Source organism: Oncorhynchus clarkii, chromosome 5 (assembly GCF_045791955.1).
Source record: "Oncorhynchus clarkii lewisi isolate Uvic-CL-2024 chromosome 5, UVic_Ocla_1.0, whole genome shotgun sequence".
NCBI classification, from domain to species: domain Eukaryota; kingdom Metazoa; phylum Chordata; class Actinopteri; order Salmoniformes; family Salmonidae; genus Oncorhynchus; species Oncorhynchus clarkii.
In genome coordinates this window covers 32,120,338-32,134,252 of record NC_092151.1, presented here as the reverse complement: position 1 = coordinate 32,134,252, position 13,915 = coordinate 32,120,338, and the positions used below count along the sequence as shown (strand labels likewise).

At 43.9% G+C, this 13,915-nt stretch overlaps 1 protein-coding gene across 1 annotated transcript in view; it reads left to right on the top strand.

The window, feature by feature from the left end:
- The window catches only part of LOC139408671 (ATP-dependent RNA helicase DQX1-like), a 20,191-nt gene continuing 6,276 nt past the window's right edge, over positions 1-13,915 (top strand). Inside the window, exons 1-6 of the mRNA XM_071152855.1 lie at positions 1-298; positions 6,369-6,768; positions 6,915-7,108; positions 8,324-8,744; positions 12,759-13,058; positions 13,244-13,343. Of these exons, the coding sequence (XP_071008956.1) occupies positions 6,442-6,768; positions 6,915-7,108; positions 8,324-8,744; positions 12,759-13,058; positions 13,244-13,343 (1,342 nt within the window). The 5' untranslated portion in view covers positions 1-298; positions 6,369-6,441. The remainder of the gene's footprint in view (positions 299-6,368; positions 6,769-6,914; positions 7,109-8,323; positions 8,745-12,758; positions 13,059-13,243; positions 13,344-13,915) is intronic.

Genomic DNA, 13,915 nt, shown 5'->3' with positions numbered 1-13,915 from the left:
CACGGTGAGTCGGACAAACATGGCGGCGGTTCGGTAGATCAAGACCGGACGACGAGTTTTATTTTATTAATGTCAACAATCACGGATAAACCAGAGCCCGAGAAGAACTGAATAGAGACTCCGTCTATAGTGGCAAACGGAAACATATTATTATTTTACATCCAAGAAACGTCATACAGGTTTGTGTGACAACAGTGAACAGTAGAACGCTTCACTTACAGCGCAGTGGAGAATTATTTTGCTGGACATCCTGAACCTTGTTTGGGATTTTAGGTGACTCCAGAGAAATGTGTGGGAGGTAAGATGTCAATGGCATTTGACTACGTGGTTCTATGGTTGTTTTCGTCCCAGTTGGCTTAATTATATTTCTTTACTATCGTGCGTGTGTGTCACTGTCAGCTGACACGTAGTTCCTGACAGGTCGATACCCGACTCAGGAGATGGGCAGTAAACTAAGGGAGATAAGGAGAAAAGAGAATGAATACACACAGCAGGAGTAATTGTTGGACGACTGATACAGGTGTTGTCAGCCCTAGTTTCTAATTACCAAAAGCAGTGTCCATATCAGTCTATTGTCATGGCCATACAGTTCTCAAATATGGTCTCACATTCACATAATTGTTTTGTGTGATGCATTTGCACATAATGCCAAATAGTTAATACCAATATAACAATGCCTTTGTTTGCATGATAGTAAACAATAGATGTACAAATAATACTAGTCATTGTTGACTATAACATAGTTATAACATGTGATGTCCTGCATCCAGTACTATTAGTTATTTGCCACTGTAAGCCCCAGGCTGACACTAGACCCCTCGCACATGTGATTCATATATGATGTTGAACATTACTATTCAACTCCCCATTCAACCTCCTCTCCTCAACCCATATTTCCCCATGGATGGACTCCCTTCATGCGATGAGCTCTAATGTTTTGCCCATAGCTCATACTAGCCCTCTGTGTATTCTTTGTTTTTGTATGCAGTTATATGTCAGTGTACTCAATAAACATAGGTAAGTGTCAAGCAGGTCAGGTTACTGGTAACCATGGACCATCAGAAGACACTATATATACAAAAGTACAGTTGAAGTCGGAAGTTTACTTACACCTTAGCCAAATACATTTAAACTCAGTTTTTCACAATTCCTGACATTTAATCCTAGTAAAATTCCCTGTCTTAGGTCAGTTGGGATCACCACTTTATTTTAAGAATGTGAAATGTTCAAATAATAGTAGAGAGAATGATTTATTTCAGCTTTTATTTCTTTCATCACATTCCCAGTGGGTCAGACGTTAACATACACTCAATTTGTATTTGGTAGCATTGCCTTGAAATTGTTTAACTTGGGTCAAACGTTTCAGGTAGCCTTCCACAAGCTTCCCACGATTAATTGGGGAATTTTGGCCCATTCCTCCTGACAGAGGTTGTGTAACTGAGTCAGGTTTTTAGGCCTCCTTGCTCGCACACACTCTTTTCAGTTCTGCCCACAAAATTTCTATAGGATTGAGGTTTGGGCTTTGTGATGGCTACTCCAGTACCTCGACTTTGTTGTCCTTAAGCCATTTTGCCAGAACTTTGGAAGTATGCTTGGGGTCATTGTCCATTTGGAAGACCCATTTGCGACCAAGCTTAAACTTCCTGACTGATGTCTTGAGCTGTTGCTTCAATATATCCACATCATTTTATTCCTCATGATGCCATCTATTTTGTGAAGTGCACCAGTCCCTCCTGCAGCAAAGCATCCCCACAACATGATGCTGCCACACCCGTGCTTCACGGTTGGGATGGTGTTCTTCGGCTTGCAAGCCTCCCCCTTTTTCCTCCAACCATAATGATGGTCATTATGGCCAAACAGTTCTATTTTTGTTTCATCAGACCAGAGGATATTTCTCCAAAAAGTGCCATCTTTGTCCCTATGTGCAGTTGCAAACCGTAGTCTGGCTTTTTTATGGCGGTTTTGGAGCAGTGGCTTCTTCCTTGCTGAGCAGCCTTTCAGGGTATGTCGAGGACTCGTTTTACTGTGGATATACAGTGGGGCAAAAAACGTATTTAGTCAGCCACCAATTGTGCAAGTTCTCCCACTTAAAAAGATGAGAGAGGCCTGTAATTTTCATCATAGGTACACTTCAACTATGACAGACAAAATGACAAAAATGTTTTTCCAGAAAATCACATTGTAGGATTTTTAATGAATTTATTTGCAAATTATGGTGGAAAATAAGTATTTGGTCAATAACAAAAGTTTCTCTCAATACTTTGTTATATACCCTTTGTTGGCAATGACAGAGGTCAAATGTTTTCTGTAAGTCTTCACGAGGTTTTCACACACTGTTGCTGGTATTTTGGCCCATTCTTACCTGCAGATCTCCTCTAGAGCAGTGATGTTTTGGGGCTGTTGCTGGGCAACACGGACTTTCAACTCCCTCCAAAGATTTGCTATGGGCTTGAGATCTGGAGACTGGCTAGGCCACTCCAGGACCTTGAAATGCTTCTTACGAAGCCACTCCTTCGTTGTCTGGGCGATGTGTTTGGGATCATTGTCATGCTAAAAGACCCAGCCACGTTTCATCTTCAATGCCCTTGATGATGGAAGGAGGTTTTCATTCAAAATCTCACGATACATGGCCCCATTCAGTCTTTCCTTTACACGGATCAGTCGTCCTGGTCCCTTTGCAGAAAAACAGCCCCAAAGCATGATTTTTCCACCCCCATGCTTCACAGTAGGTATGGTGTTCTTTGGATGCAACTCAGCATTCTTTGTCCTCCAAACACGACGAGTTGAGTTTTTACCCAAAAGTTCTGACCATATGACATTCTCCCAATCTTCTTCTGGATCATCCAAATGCTCTCTAGCAAACTTCAGACGGGCCTGGACATGTACTGGCTTAAGCAGGGGGACACGTCTGGCACTGCAGGATTTTAGTCCCTGGCGGCGTAGTGTGTTACTGATGGTAGGCTTTGTTACTTTGATCCCAGCTCTCTGCAGGTCATTCACTAGGTCCCCCCGTGTGGTTCTGGGATTTTTGCTCACCGTTCTTGTGATCATTTTGACCCCACAGGGTGAGATCTTGCGTGGAGCCCCAGATCAAGGGAGATTATCAGTGGTCTTGTACGTCTTCCATTTCCTAATAATTGCTCCCACAGTTGATTTCTTCAAACCAAGCTGCTTACCTATTGCAGATTCAGTCTTCCCAGCCTGGTGCAGGTCTACAATTTTGTTTCTGGTGTCCTTTGACAGCTCTTTGGTCTTGGCCATGGTGGAGTTTGGAGTGTAACTGTTTGAGGTTGTGGACAGGTGTCTTTTATACTGATAACAAGTTCAAACAGGTGCCATTAATACAGGTAACGAGTGGAGGACAGAGGAGCCTCTTAAAGAATAAGTTACAGGTCTGTGAGAGCCAGAAATCTTGCTTGTTTGTTGGTGACTAAATACTTATTTTCCACCATAATTTGCAAATAAATTCATTAAAAATCCTACAATGTGATTTTCTGGATTTTTTTCTTCTCATGTTGTCTGTCATAGTTGAAATGTACCTATGATGAAAATTACAGGCCTCTCTCATCTTTTTAAGTGGGAGAACTTGCACAATTGGTGGCTGACTAAATTATTTTTTGCCCCACTGTAGATACTTTTGTACCTGTTTCCTCCAGCATCTTCACAAGGTCCTTTGCTGTTGTTCCGGGATTGATTTGCACTTTTCGCACCAAAGTACGTTCATCTCTAGGAGACAGAACGCGTCTCCTTCCTGAGCAGTATGACGGCTGCATGGTCCCATGGTGTTTATACTTGAGTACTATTGATTGTACAGATGAACGTGGTACCTTCAGGAGTTTGGAAATTTCTCCCAAGGATACACCAGACTTGTGGAGGTCTACAATTGTTTTTCTGAGGTCTTGACTGATTTGTTTTGATTTTCCAATGATGTCAAGCAAAGAGGCACTGAGTTTGAAGGTAGGCCTTGAAATACATCCAAAGGTACACCTTCAATTGACTCAAATGATGTCAATTAGCCTATCAGAAACTTCTAAGCCATGGCATCATTTTCTGGAATTTCCAAGCTGTTTAAAGGCACAGTCAACTTAGTGTATGTAAACTTCTGACCCACTGGAATTGTGATACAGTGAATTATAAGTGAAATAATCTGTCTGTAAACAATTGTTGGAAAAATTACTTGTGTCATATGCAAAGTAGATGTCCAAACCGACTTGCCAAAACTATAGTTCGTTAACAAGAAATTTGTGGAGTGGTTGAAAAACAAGTTTTAATGACTCCAACCTAAGTGTATGTAAACTTCCGACTTCAACTATGAATACAGTCGTGGTCAAAAGTTTTGAGAATGCTGCTTCAGTGTCTTTAGATATTTTTGTCAGATGTTCACATTCTTAAAATAAGTGGTGATCCTAACTGACCTAAGACAGGGAATTTTTACTAGGATTAAATGTCAGGAATGGTGAAAAACTGAGTTTAAATGTATTTGGCCAAGGTGTATGTAAACTTCCGACTTCAACTGTATTTAACCAACCACAACTTACCCATTTTAAAGTCATACATTATTTTATCTAGCCTAGTAGTGAAGTTAATCTAGGTCTTATACCATTTCTTTATCTGAGGTTTCTAGGGAATGTACAAAGGCAGCTTCCATCTAGAGTGTAGACTTTGCATTATGGACAAATTTTATGCATTGACTCGGTCCGCATTGTTTGCATATCAGTGTTGCTGATGGTTTTAACACAGAGAAGTGGGTGTTAACCATGACTGATTACATGTGTGTGTGTGTGTGTGTGTGTGTGTGTGTGTGTGTGTGTGTGTGTGTGTGTGTGTGTGTGTGTGTGTGTGTGTGTGTGTGTGTGTGTGTGTGTGTGTGTGTGTGTGTGTGTGTGTGTGTGTGTGTGTGTGTGTGTGTGTGTGTGTGTGTGTGTGTGAGAGAGTGCTCTTGTGTGGATTGCTCCATGCACACGGGGCAAATGCAGACATTCCAGGAGTGAGTGGAATATCACAGGCCCACAGCTGCTGTACAAAGCTAGAGCTGCTCTGTGCTGTCTGTCACTGAAGCTGTCTGACTTCCTAGGCCTTTCAATGACTAGACTAGCAACTATGCACTCTGCATAGCACAACTGTTACTGTATACTTAGCTAGTCAAGGTTGAAAATGGCCTTACCCCTGTGAAAAGTTTGAGGCTTCTTACACCACATAAAACGTTCTATCTCAGGATATAAATCATAACATGTGATATACAGTACCAGTCAAAAGTTTGGACACACCTACTCACTCAAGGTTTTTTCTTTATTTGTACTTTTCTACATTGTAGAATAATAGTGAATACATAAAAACTATGAAATAACTAATGTGGAATCATGTAGTAACCAAAAAAGGGTTAAACAAATCAAAATATATTTTAGATTAATCAAAGTTGCCACCCTTTGCCTTCATGACAGCTTTGCACACTCTTGGCATTCTCTCAACCAGCTTCACCTGAAATGCTTTTCCAACAGTCTTGAAGGAGTTCCCACATATTCTGAGCACTTGTTGGGTGCTTTTCCTTCACACTGCGGTCCAACTCATCCCAATCCATCTCAATTGGGTTGATGTCGGGTGATTGTGGAGGCCAGGTCATCTGATGCAGCACTCCATCACTCTCCTTCTTGGTCAAATAGCCCTTACACAGCCTGGAGGTGTGTTGGGTCATTGTCCTGTTGAAAAACAAATGATAGTCCCACTAAGCGCAAACCAGATGGGATGGCGTATTGCTGCAGAATGCTGTGGTAACCATGCTGGTTAAGTGTTCCTGGAATATGGACTTGGTCTTTTACCAAATGTATACATTGTCACAAAACAACTGATTGGCTCAAATGCATTAAGAAGGAAATAAATTCCACAAATTAACTTTTAACAAGGCACACCTGTTAATTGAAATGCATTCCAGGTGACTACCTCATGAAGCTGGTTGAGAGAATGCCAAGAGTGTGCAAAGCTGTCATCAAGGCAAAGGGTGGCTACTTTGAAGAATCTCAAATCTAAAATAGATTTTGATTTGTTTACCACTTTTTTGGTTACTATATGATTCCATTTGTGTTTTTTCATAGCTGTGACGTCTTCACTATTATTCTACAATGTAGAAAATAGTAAAAATAAAGAAAACCCTGGAATGAGAAGGTGTGTCCAAACTTTTGACTAGTACTGTATATATATTACATTTCCTTCAGTGACTCAAGTTTAACACCAGGTCCCTAGCCTCAAGCAAATTAATCCCGATGTCTCAAGACAGGGGTCAACTAGGTTGACTTTAAAACTTGCTCTACAAGCTCTAACACAACAGCATCCAGATAACCAAAGCCTCTTTTATTCTTTGTTCCTCTCCCCAGGTAATCTCCAGTCACTCCGTTACCACCCCTTTCCCTTTCTCCCCTTCCGTCTTCCCCCACCCACCCTGCAATTATGGCATCATCCCCTCCTGCAGCCCCCTCGACAACGTCCCCCTCTACCCTCCGCCCTCCCTCAGCTCTGGACTCTCTCTCCATGTCCTCTCTCCTGTCTGGGGACCTGGAGGACGAGGCGGGAGACAGAGGGGGGGATGAGGGTGGCCTGGGTGATCTGGAGGTGAACCCGTATGACGGCTTGCCCTTCTCGTCACGCTACTACTCCCTGCTGGAGGAGAGGAAGAGGCTTCCTGTTTGGAGCCTTAAGTACCGCCTGCTGGAACACCTGGAGACAAACAGCATGGTCGTGGTCAGCGCCCCCTGTGGCACAGGAAAGAGCACACAGGTAAGAGGCATGCATAATACGTACAAACATGCACACACACACAGAGGCATGGGCACACACATGAGCGCTGGTGGTGAAGAACACTCTCACTCTGTCTCCCTCCATCTCTTTGTCTCTACCTCTGTCCCTCACCTTCTCCCTCCAAGGTGCCCCAGTGGTGTGTGGAGTATGCCCAGTCCCATGAGTTCTCCCATGGCTTGGTGTGCTGTTCCCAACCCTACGCTGTGGCTGCAGCGAGTCTGGCCCTCAGAGTGGCTGATGAGATGGACCTGAGTCTGGGCCTGGAGGTGGGCTACTGTGTCCCACATGATGATGGCTGTACCCCCGATACGCTACTCAGGTGAGGAGGGAGGTAGACACACAGGTGTACATGAAGATTGGGCCATGTGTATGTACACACACATACACATAGGTACAAGCTTGGGTACACACCCATCACACTATATGACGGTATGGTCCTTACTTCCTCTTTATCTTCTTCTAACTCAAATCAAATCAAATGTATTTCTAAAGTGCTTTTTACTTCAGAAACCCAGCCTAAAACCCCACACGGTGGTTTGTCTAACTGGTTTGTCCACCCTCCTTTCTGCTCTTCCCGGCCTGGATTAGAATATTGTTGTCCTTGTATTCTTATCTCTCTTTCTCTCTCTGTCTCCCCCTGAGGTGCAATACAATCAGATTAAAAGTGCAATATGCAGAAATCGCTCCCCCATTTCCTGGTTGCTAAAATTCTAATAGTTTTCCTAATTTCAGTTTATGTGACAAAACAAATGTAGAGACATTGTACCATCTAAACCGCTGTGAAATATATTTTCCATAACCAAAAAGATTGTATTTTCAGCTGTTAGAAGCTGGTGTACAAAACTGAAGCTAAAAGATGCAAAAAACTAAACTTAAATCTGAAATATGTAACTTTTGGGCGAACCGACCAAATTCACATAGAAATATTTGTTATAGATATGTCACTCATTGAAAGCAGGTCTAAGAAGCGGTTATCTGTTCTTTGTGCTCTATTTCTATGCTTCCCATTATAAAGTTACATTTTTGCGTCTTTTACTTTCAGTTTTGTTCACCAGCTTCAGCAGCTGAAAATACAATATTTTTGGTTATGGAAAATATATTTCACAGCGGTTTAGATGGTACAATGATTCTCTACACGTGAGTTTCCCAAACTCGGTCCTGGGTTCCCCCCTCCTAGGTGCATGTTTCGGTTTTTGCCCTAGCACAGCTTCATGCTTTGCTTATTTGAATCCGATGTGTAGTGCTAGGGCAAAAAACAATATGTGAAACCCTGCTCTACACTATACTTGCTTGTTTGTCACATAAACCGAAATTAAGTGAACTATTGGAATTTTAGCAACCAGGAAATGATGGGGATTTCTACATAGTGCATCTTTAAGACGGGGAAGCATAGAAATAGCACACACAGAACATATTTACCGCCTCTGTGTAAGAATGAGAATGTAATGAGAATGACAGATCTATCATTTCTAAAAAAAAGTTACATATTGCATCTTTAAGGGGTGAGTTTGTTTCTCTCCATGATCTCTCTCAGGTTTGTCAGTGACTCTCTGCTCCTGGGAGAGATGATGTCGGACCCCCTGCTGCGTCAGTACGGGGTGCTGGTGGTGGACGAGGTGCAGGAGCGCACGGTGCCCACCGACGTCCTCCTGGGCCTGCTGCGGGATGTATGTGACCAGCGCTCTGACAACCTCCGTGTGGTCCTGCTCACCGACCCCTCCCTCGCCCCCAGCCTTGCCACCTTCCTGGGTGAAAGAGTTCCGCTTCTAACACTGGGTGAGCCTGTCGGAGGTACACCCGACACAGAGACGAGGAGGAGACCACTGGTTGTCATGGAAACGGTGTACAGGGATCCTGGAGGGAGGGAGTCGGCGGCAGCAGCGTGTCATATAGTGTTGGATCTTCACCGCAGGGGGGAGGAGGGGGATGTAATGGTCTTTCTCCCCAGCGCCCAGGTAGATGCACGCACACACACAACACAGTATACTAAATATATCCAAGCTAATCTCATTAACTACTGGGGCTGTTTTTATCAGATCAGTAGACGGTAGATGCCAAGTAGGCCTACTGCTGGTACAGAGAGATGGCTCAGTGGGTTACGTTTGGTCGGGTTAGTTAGGGTAGTTAGGGCTAGTTGGTGTTAGTGTAGTTGGGGTTAGTGGGGTACATGCAACAGTAGAGTTGTGATATTACTTCCCACACTATGTAAGTCGTTTTGGATCAAAGTGACTGCTAAATCAACTTCTTTTCTATCCCATATTTTCTTGTCCGTTTCTGATCGACTTTCTTCCATCTGAAAATCCCTATTGAACTGAGTCTTATTTCTTAATGCTTTGTTGTGCTGTGTTTTGTAATATGCCATCCTCTTCCTTGTCTGTTGTTGCCTCTCACGCTGGGGACAGAGAAATGGGGGCACTGTAACCTTAGACTGCTGAATGGCATCAGTGTGTATCCGGTGTCCTGGTTAATGCATCCAGAACACACACACACAGATTGATAGATAAATAGATACATATACTTCACCCAGACATGCACATATTTTAGGATATTATTCATTTCCAGCACAGATCCCTGTCATATTCACATCCACCTCTCACATACACACTCCCACTATGTCAACATCACCACACCCTAGGTCCTCGCCGCATTCCCGGCATGGTTTCAAATCCAGAGGCATACCTGGACTTAAGTACAGTAGTTGACGCCATGGCTGCAAAACACAGGGCTAGCTAGCCAGGAGAACTGATCTGGTTAAGGCTTATTAGAAGAGTCACAGTGAACATAGTACTGTTTGCCAAGTCTCAACTCAGATCAACCTAAACTATGCGTTTAGGGAGAGGGAGGGAGCGAGAGAGGGGATGAAACACGAGAAAGGAGCAGGAGAATGGGCACAGGGGATATATCCCAATATGCTCAAATAGATTATTTATTCATTTAGATAACGTTTTACTTTTTAAAACAATAACATTTCATTGGTTTAGATAGCTTAATGTGAGGACGCCATTAAAAAGTATGAAGACTTTGCCAGGGCAAGGGGTGGGGCAGTGGCAAAGATGAGGAGTTGCTTCCACTCTTCCCCTTTAATTGCCCTCAGTCTGTACCCTATGGTCAATCCCTTTAACTGGTTAGCATAACAAATCCCACACAGCTGCAGGAAGGAGGGAGAAAATGATAGCCTTCAAATCCAATCCAATTTTATTGGTCACATACACATCTTTAGCAGATGTTATTGCGGGTGTAGTGAAATGCTTGTGTTCTAGCTCCAGCAGTGTAGTAATATCTAACAATTCACAACAATACACAAATCTAAAAGTAAAATAATGGAATTAAGAAATATATAAATATAAATATTAGGACTAGCAATGTCGGAGTGGCATTGACTAAATACAGTAGATTTATATGAAATGAGTAAAGCAGTATGTAAACATGATTAAAGTGATTAGTGTTCCATTATTTAAAGTGGCCAGTGATTCCATGTCTTTGTATATAGGGCAGCAGCCTCTAAGGTACAGGGTTGAGTAGCCGGCTGGTACAAGAATAGTGATGGCTATTTAACAGTCTGATGGCCTTGAGATGGAAGATATTTTTCAGTCTCTCAGTTCCAGCTTTGATGCACCTGTACTGACCTTGCCTTCTGCGGGGTGAACAGGCCGTGGCTTAGGAGGTTGATGATCTTTTTGGCCTTCCTGTGACATCAGGTGCTGTAGGTGACCTGGAGGGCAGGCAGTGTGCCCCCGGTGATGCGTTGGGCAGACCGCACCACCCTCTGGAGAGCCATGCGGTTGCGGGCGGTGCAGTTGCAGTACCAGGAGGTGATACAGCCCAACAGAATGCTCTCAATTGTGCATCTGTAAAAGTTTGTGTGGGTCTTAGGGACCAAGCCAAATTTCTTCAGCCTCCTGAGGTTGAAGAGGCGCTGTTGTGCCTTCCTCACCACAGTGTCTGTGTGGGTGGACTACTTCAGTGATGTGTACACCGAGGGACTTGAAGCTTTCCACATTCTCCACTGCGGTCCCATCGATGTGGATAAGGGCGTGCTCCCTCTGCTGTTACCTGAAGTAAACGATCAGTTCTTTTGTTTTGTTGATGTTGGAGGGGTAGAGTGGAGTTTGGAGGGGTAGAGTGGAGAGTGGAGGGGTAGAGTGGAGAGCGGAGGGGTAGAGTGGAGAGCGGAAAGAGTGGATGCATTTGGGACACTAAACTCTACATTGCATTCATGCACTGCATTTAGGGAGCTTAAATAGCATGTTCTCCTTTCATTGAAATGACAGTGTCTCTACTTGTCCACTCATTCACTTGTCTAACAAAGGACAAGTTTTAGAATGTCAGGAAATAAAGTTTCTCAAAAGCGTGTCAAGGTGCCCAGGATAGAACAGTATACAGTGCATTCGGAAAGTATTCAGAACCCTAACAAATTTTGTTACGGTACAGCCTTATTCTAAAATGTATTTAAAATGTTTTATCTACACACAATACCTCATAATGACAAAGCAAAAACAGGTTTTTAGAAATGATTGCAAATGTGTAATATATATATATACCTGTATATATGGAAATATTACATTTACAGACCCTTTACTCAGTAATTTGTTGAAACACCTTTTGCAGCAATTACAGCCTCGAGACACTACAAGCTTGGCACACCTGTATTTGGGGAGTTTCTCCCATTCTTCTCTGCAGATCCTCTCAAGCTCTGTCAGGTTGGATGGGGAGCATCGCTGCACAGCTATTTTCAGGTCTCTCCAGAGAAGTTTGATCGGGTTCAAGTCTAGGCTCTGGCTGGGCCACTCAAGGACATTCAGAGACTTGTCCCGAAGCCACTCCTGCATTGTCTTAGCTGTGTGCTTAGGGTCGTTGTCCCAGTCTGAGTTCTTGAGCACTCTGGAGCAAGTTGTCATCAAGGCTCTCTCTGTACTTTGCTTCATTCATCTTTCCCTCGTCTCCCAGTCCCTGCTGCTGAAAAACATTCCCACAGCATGATGCTGCCACCACCATGCTTCACTCTAGGGATGGTGCCAGGTTTCCTCCAGACGTGGCACTTGGAATTCAGGCCAAAGAGTTCAATCTTGGTTTCATCAGACCAGAGAATCTTGTTTCTCATGGGCTGAGAGTCCTTTAGGTGCCTTTTGGCAAACTCCAAGCGGGCTGTCATATGCCTTTTACTGAGGAGTGGCTTCCGTCTGGCCACTCTACCATGAAGACCTGATTGGAAAGGAAAGGGGGATACCTAGTCAGTTGTACAACTGAATGACTTCAACTGAAATGTGTCTTCCGGATTTAATCCAAACCTTCTGAATCAGAGAGGTGCGGGGGGTGGCCTTAATTGACATCCACGTCTTCGGCGCCCGGGGAACAGTGGGTTAACTGCCTTGCTGAGGGGCAGAACGACATATTTTTAACTTGTCAGCTTGTGGGGGAATGCTGCAGAGATGGTTGTCTTTCTGGAAGCTCTGTTAGTGACCATCGGGTTCTTGGTCACCACCCTGATAAAAGCACTTCTCCCCCGATTGCTCAGTTTGGCCGGACGGCCACCTCTAGGAAGAGTCTTGGTGGTTCCAAACTTCTTCCATTTAAGAAGGATGGACGACACTGTGTTCTTGGGGACCTTCAATGCTGCAGACATTTTTTGGAACCCTTCCCCAGATCTGTGCCTCGACACAATCCTGTCTCGGTGCTCTACAGACAATTGGCTTGGTTTTTGCTCATGCAATGTCAACTGTGGGACCTTATATAGACAGGTGTGTGCCTTTCCAAATCATGTCCAATCAATAGAATTTATCACAGGTAGACTCCAATCAAGTTGTAGAAAAATCTCAAGGATGATCAATGTAAACAGGATGCACCTGAGCTCATAGCATTTAAAAAAAAATAAGGCTGTAATATAACAAAATGTGGGGAAAGGGAAGGGGTCTGAATACTTTCCGAATGCACTCTATATTATCAACCATCTCTCGCTCTCTGTTTCTCAGGAGATAGATGAGTGTGGATTTCTGCTGCAGAAGGAGTCTGTGGCCCTGAGTCCTCAGCTGGGGCCCCTCAGAGTTCTACACCTCCATACAGGCCTCGGGGGGGCCACCCAGCGCGTCTACGAACCTGAGCCAGAAAGGCCTTCTGGTGACACGGAGGGGTCTGAAGGACTGCAAGGGCCAGGGATAGGAGTGGGGATGGGAGTGAGGCGCAGGGTTATCCTCACAGACACCCTGGGGGAGGCCTCCTTCTCTCTATCTGCAGTGCGCTACGTCATAGACACAGGCATGCAACTCAAGACAGTGAGTATTCATTTATCAGAGGTGGGAGGGAGAAGGAGTGTGTGTGGTACTATCCTACACAGTGGGCTCATCCCCGTTGTCAAATGTGGCAATGCTACAATGCCGCATAACCTCAACAAACTATTGAGGTGTACCGAGTTGCAGTGCCATGCATAACCTCCCACTCTTCTGCCTCCGTATCATAGGTTTACAACCCTCAAATCAGAGCGGACTCACAGGTCCTGCGTCCAATCAGCCGGCACCAGGCAGACATGCGGACGCAGAGGGTAAACGGTGACCTACCAGGTAGGTTAGGGTCAATCAAGCCATTTAAAAAAATCATCATGGAATGTGGTGTTTTTCTCATTTAAGAGAAGGGACATACAGTGCCTTGCGAAAGTATTCGGCCCCCTTGAACTTTGCGACCTTTTGCCACATTTCAGGCTTCAAACATAAAGATATAAAACTGTATTTTTTTGTGAAGAATCAACAACAAGTGGGACACAATCATGAAGTGGAACGACATTTATTGGATATTTCAAACTTTTTTAACAAATCAAAAACTGAAAAATTGGACGTGCAAAATTATTCAGCCCCCTTAAGTTAATACTTTGTAGCGCCACCTTTTGCTGCGATTACAGCTGTAAGTCGCTTGGGGTATGTCTCTATCAGTTTTGCACATCGAGAGACTGACATTTTTTCCCATTCCTCCTTGTAAAACAGCTCGAGCTCAGTGAGGTTGGATGGAGAGCATTTGTGAACAGCAGTTTTCAGTTCTTTCCACAGATTCTCGATTGGATTCAGGTCTGGACTTTGACTTGGCCATTCTAACACCTGTATATGTTTATTTTTGAACCATTCCATTGTAGATTTTGCTT